The sequence below is a fragment of the Aptenodytes forsteri genome, unplaced genomic scaffold (genome assembly GCF_000699145.1).
Source record: "Aptenodytes forsteri isolate BGI_AS27 unplaced genomic scaffold, ASM69914v1 Scaffold428, whole genome shotgun sequence".
Lineage (NCBI taxonomy): Eukaryota > Metazoa > Chordata > Aves > Sphenisciformes > Spheniscidae > Aptenodytes > Aptenodytes forsteri.
In genome coordinates, this window is record NW_008794177.1 from 933033 (window position 1) to 938300 (window position 5268).

General features: G+C 63.3%; 1 protein-coding gene across 1 annotated transcript in view; it reads left to right on the forward strand.

Moving 5' to 3' along the window:
• LOC103903536 (zinc finger protein 777) overlaps positions 1 to 5165 on the forward strand; it is a 10777-nt gene extending 5612 nt beyond the window's left edge. Inside the window, exons 7-10 of the mRNA XM_019473411.1 lie at positions 3 to 269; positions 1706 to 1832; positions 2650 to 2769; positions 3597 to 5165. Coding sequence (XP_019328956.1) covers positions 3 to 269; positions 1706 to 1832; positions 2650 to 2769; positions 3597 to 4594 — 1512 coding nt within the window. The 3' untranslated portion in view covers positions 4595 to 5165. The remainder of the gene's footprint in view (positions 1 to 2; positions 270 to 1705; positions 1833 to 2649; positions 2770 to 3596) is intronic.
• Positions 5166 to 5268: the final 103 nt, after the last annotated feature.

The following is a 5268-nucleotide window of genomic DNA, read 5'->3' on the forward strand; positions in this document are numbered from 1 at the left end:
CGGCGGTGCAGGCGGTGGAGAGGAAGGTGGAGTCGCAGGCCCTGAGGCTGCTGAGCCTGGAGGGGAGAGCGGAGACGGCCGAGAAGAAGGTGACGGGGCTGGAGAAGGCGGTGCTGGACTTCGGCAGCCGGCTGGAGCGCAAGTGGGCCGCCCTGGCCGCCCTGGTGCAGGAGAACACGCGGCGGCTGGAGCACGTCGAGCGCCAGCTCCAGCACCGCAGCTGCTGGGCCCCCAGGCCCGGCCCGGGCCCCGGCGGGGACGAGCCCAAGGTAATGGGGACGAGCCCCGGGTAACGGGGACGAGCCCCAGCTAATGGGGACGTGCCCACGGTGACAAACGGGGACAAGCCCCTGCTAATGGGAATGTACCCAAGGGAATGTGCCCAAGGTAACGGGGACGAGCCCCGGGTAACGGGGACGAGCCCCAGCTAATGGGGACGTGCCCACGGTGACAAACGGGGACAAGCCCCTGCTAACGGGAATGTGCCCAAGGTAACGAGGATGAGCCCGAGGTAACGGGGACGAGCCCCAGCTAACAGAGATGTGCCCGAGGGAACGGGGACGAGCCCAAGGTGATGAACGGGGACAAGCCCCGGCTAACGGGAATGTGCCCAAGGTAATGAGGATGAGCCCGAGGTAATGGGGACGAGCCCCAGCTAACAGAGATGTGCCCGAGGGAACGGGGACGAGCCCCGGCTAACGGGAATGTGCCCAAGTAATGAGGATGAGCCCGAGGTAACGGGGACGAGCCCCATCTAACAGAGATGTGCCCAAGGTAACGGGGACGAGCCCGAGGTAATGGGGACAAGCGCGAGGTAATGGGCACGAGCCCTGGTTAATGGGGACATGCCCAAGGTAACGGGGATGAGCCCCAGGTAACGGGGACATGCCCAAGGTAACGAACAGGGACAAGCCCCAGGTAATGGGAATGTGCCCAAGGTAACGGGGGATGTGCCCGAGGTAGTGGGGACGTGCCCACGGTGACGAACGGAGATGAGCCCCAGCCAAGAGGGATGTCCCCAAGGTAATGCAGACGAACCCCAGCTAACGGGGACGTGCCTCAACTAATGGGGATGTGCCCAGGGTAACAGGGACAAGCCCCAGGTAACAGGGATGAGCCCCAGCTAACGGGGACGTGCCCAAGGTAATGGAGATGTGCCCCAGGCGACCGTGTGGCTGGTGAGCTGCGGCATCGGCTCTCGTGGGGAGCTGCGCAGAGGAGCACGGACGCGGCCCCTCCGGTGCTCTACCTCGAGAGCCGGCACACCAAGGCAGCAGTCAGAGACTTCCCGCTCTTCCCTGTCCCCAGCAAAAAGGAGGAGCAGAACACAACCCCCCCCAAGCATTTTCAGCTTTGTTGGGTCGTACTGGTGGCCTCACCGGTGGGACAGTGCCTTCCCACCTGTCCTGCTCCCGCGTGAGGGGGTTACTGCTCACCTGGCTGCTTCAGGCTGCCGGTGTGGATCAAGGGAACGAGAGGTGCTTGTGAACCTGTCCCGGCTGTGCGTGTGGCGGGGCAAACAAGTGAACCTCGCCCTGCCATTTTGAAATTGTTCCCTGGGTTCAGGCCATGACACGGCTCCTTCCTGTAGGAGCTGTGGACCCGCACTGCACCACAACGCAGTCTGCTTTCCTGGGGAAGCGGTGGGGCTTGGGGGGATGGACGAGGTGGGGAAGCGCCAAGGCAGTTCCTGCTGCGGTTTCAGGTGCCAGCGGCGTGCGAGGACGATGCGGCCAGTTTGCCGGAGCAGGAGTGGGGGAGCTCAGACAGCCGGCAGAAGGAGCTCTACAGGATCGCCATGAAGGGGAATTACGAGGCTGTGGTCTCTCTTGGTGAGGATCGGTCTCTGCTCCCGTGTCAGACACATTCTCATCCCCTGGGCTGAATCCAGCTTACGACTGCTTGTAGGCTGCTGTGTTGTCTGGGCGTCTGGGGGAGAACAGGTGGTGAAAGGTGATGCCTTTACACGTTTAAGGTTTGGTGCCCCTTGGTTATGGGTGACAACTGTGCTTCATGCTCACCCTGTGCATCCGAAGAACACCTCGTCCTGCCAACACAGAAGTGCTGTCAGTGGGGGCACTCAGACACTGCCAGGATTTGGCCCTCTGTCAGCCCTGACTTGCCCTGTGAGGCTTTGCCCCCGCGAGCAGGAGCACTGCAGGAGGAGTGGGCGTCCGCTGGAGTCCCGGGACTCAGCACAGCGTCTGCGGGAGCAGAGGAGAGCCCTCCCCGCGCGGTCAGGACAGTACGTGGTGGGGATTTCAGGTGACGTGCCCATGCTGTGTCCTGCAGAAACCTGTGTTTCTGCACCATTTTTTGCCAGGACACGAGCTGTACATATACCACCCTGTAGGGATTCGCTACAGACAGCCATAAATTTTAGCACTAATTGTTTTTGGTTGAAATTTTAAAGGATGATGAGCGCCCGACAGTCACTTCTTCCTGGGGTAACTAAAATCATTTGCCTGGTTTGGCTGACACCAGCCTGCTTGCTCTGATGGTCCTGGGAAACCTGAGCCGCAGCTCTGGGAGCCCGGGACCCCTGCGGGTGCCCCACAGCTCCCGCTGTGCGAGAGCAGCCCTTTATCAAGGGGAGCTGGTGCTGGTCCCCAGCATCAGCAGTTCGTACCGCTGCTTCCTCCTTCCCAGGGCCCGGGGACGCCAGCTCCAAACTTGCTCTGCTGCCGCCGGCCGAGGACGGGGAGGATTCGGGTACGAGGACCCATGGGCTGCCGGAGAAGAGAGCGGTGTCGGGGCACCTCGGCGGCGGTGAGTCGCAGCGGTCGCTCGGCAGCGAAGGCTGAGGACGAGCACTAACGGCACGTCTGGGCTGGGCAGGGTCTATGCCGGGTGCGCTGCTCTGCTGCTGCCCGCACGCCGCCGCTGCCTGCCCACAAAGCGAGGGGGGCTGGAGCCTGCCCGCAGCAGTGCCCCTGCCGCTCCCGCTAGAGACGGGGCCAGCGGAGCCGATGACGTCCCTGCAGGGAGCGGTTCCAGTCTTGCACGGGGTCAGAAGCTGTCGGGAACTTAAGCCATGTGATTGGGGCCCCCCTTAAAACTTTTAAGACCCAATCTTTAAGCCCAGAAGAGCCCCCTTGCCAAAAAGAGCAGTAAATAGGGAGACCTGGGGCAAGGCTTAGCATGAGGGTGGCTCTGCGCCTGTACGCCTGCAGACAGACGCTCCCTCCTGCTCCTGGAAGGTTTTGCTTTCATCCTTTACCCCAGATTCACCCACCTATACTCTGCCATTCCCGACAAAGTTCCTTCCAGGACAGAGGACTCTGCAGCCTCAACTTTGCCTTCACGTTTCCTCTGTTTTGGGCTTCTTTACGACTATTGCATTGTCAGCCCATCAAATGTCCCCGAGGTCCAACGAGATAACCAGATAACCCCCAACAGGTGCCAACGCCCCTCCACCTCATCTGTCCTTCTCCTGCTTTGCTCTCGGTAAAACCTTCCTGCTCCCTTCATAACAGCGCAATTTCTGGTTCATCTCACCAACGTGCTGCAGGGGAAGCTCGGCTCCCGCTCCTGCACCGGGGCTGCGGCCACGGGAGGGCTTTCCTTGCCAGGAATGAATTGCTGTCTCTCAGCAGGTGAGAAGATCGTGATCAAGACAGAAGAGCAGCAGCCCCAGGAGGAAGCATCTGAAATCCTGGCTCTGCCGCAGGCACCCTCAGTGAGACTGGAAGAGGAGGTTCCCCTGAGCCAGGAGCAGCCGGTGCCCTGGGAGAGCCACGTTGGCTTGGACGAGCAGAAGGCAGCAGGAGAGGGCCTAGGGGAGTTCTGCAAACACGGGACCGCCCAGCCCGAATTTAAGCCCGTGGTGGTGCCGGTGGAAGCTCACCCTGCCCCGGGCTTGCCCTTCCCAACAGAGCATGTGCTCGGCATGGGGACTGACCAGCCGTTCGCCCTGCCCCAGGGAATGCCTCTGGGAGAAGACACCACCGCAGAGACGGCCTCGTCGCAGCCCAGCTCAGAGGAGCATCGTCCCTGCACCGCGGGGGAAGAGCCCCGCGCGCTCCCGCTGGGCTGGAAGAGCGTCCGGCTGAAGCGCAACCTCCTGGCGCGGCAGCAGAGCCAGGCGAGGAAGAGCAACGGCTCCTTCATCTGCACGGCCTGCGGGAAGAGCCTGGCCCACCATGCCGCGCTGCTGCGGCACCAGCGCCTGCACACGGGCGAGCGTCCCTTCCAGTGTCCTGCCTGCGGGAAGAGCTTCAACGAGAAGTCCAACCTCAACAAGCACTACCGCATCCACACCGGGGAGCGTCCCTACCGCTGCCCCGCCTGCGGCAAGGGCTTCATCCAGAAGCACCACCTCCAGAAGCATCAGCGCATCCACGGGGTGCAGCTGCGGGGCGGGTGGGCAGGCCGGCCCGCGCGGGCCAGCGCCGCCGGTCTACCGCTGCATCGAGTGCGCGGAGAGCTTCCCCCAGAAAGCGTCGCTGGAGGAGCACCAGCGCCGGCACACCCAGCAGCGGCCCTTCCAGTGCAACGGTTGCAGCAAGAGTTTCCGGCACCGGCAGTCTCTGAACCACCACCAGAAGGTCCACGCCGTTGCCAGTTCTCCTGCCATCAGCTTGCCGAACCATGACCAGGAGACCAGACCCTGCAAAGCTTTGACCCAGGATAATCCGTAGCGTGAGGGCTGGAGAAGGGAAGGGGCAGCGTTTCTCCAGGCTGCTCCGCAGAGGTGCAGCAGCCTGCAACGACGGGACACACCAGGCAGCTGGTGTTACACCGCCGCGGGGCTCATTGCACTGCCGCGGGGCTCTCCGCAACGCCGCGGGGCTCTCCGCAACGCCGTGGGGCTCTGCACCACCTGGGTCTCCAGGAGGAGGAGGACGGAGGCAGGCTGATGTGCTGCGCGGGCAGGGAAACGTGCTGGGGGGTGAAGAGACTGGCCCAAGAGGCAGCGGAGGAGGTTCGGCAGCCAGGGCCAAGCCAGTTTGTGCCGCTGCCCCGTGGAAGGGGGATTCGGCTGAGGAGCAGCTGTGTCGGGTGCGGCGGAGCGGGGAGTGGAGCGGTTGAACTCAGGGTTATTTAAACACCACCAGCGTGGAGGTGGCGTGGGGGCGTTCGGTGGCCCGAGGAGGGGGCTGCTGTGGCTGGGCAGCAGCCGGGCTCACGGGAGGAGCCGGGAAGAGACTCGGATAAAAGACTTGGGCTGACGTGGTCTCCTGGTGTGCTCTGGGGTGTCGGCGAGGGGCAGGCTCAGGGGGCTGGCACTGCGGTGCCTCCACCCGGCGCAGGGAGCTGTGGGTCCCC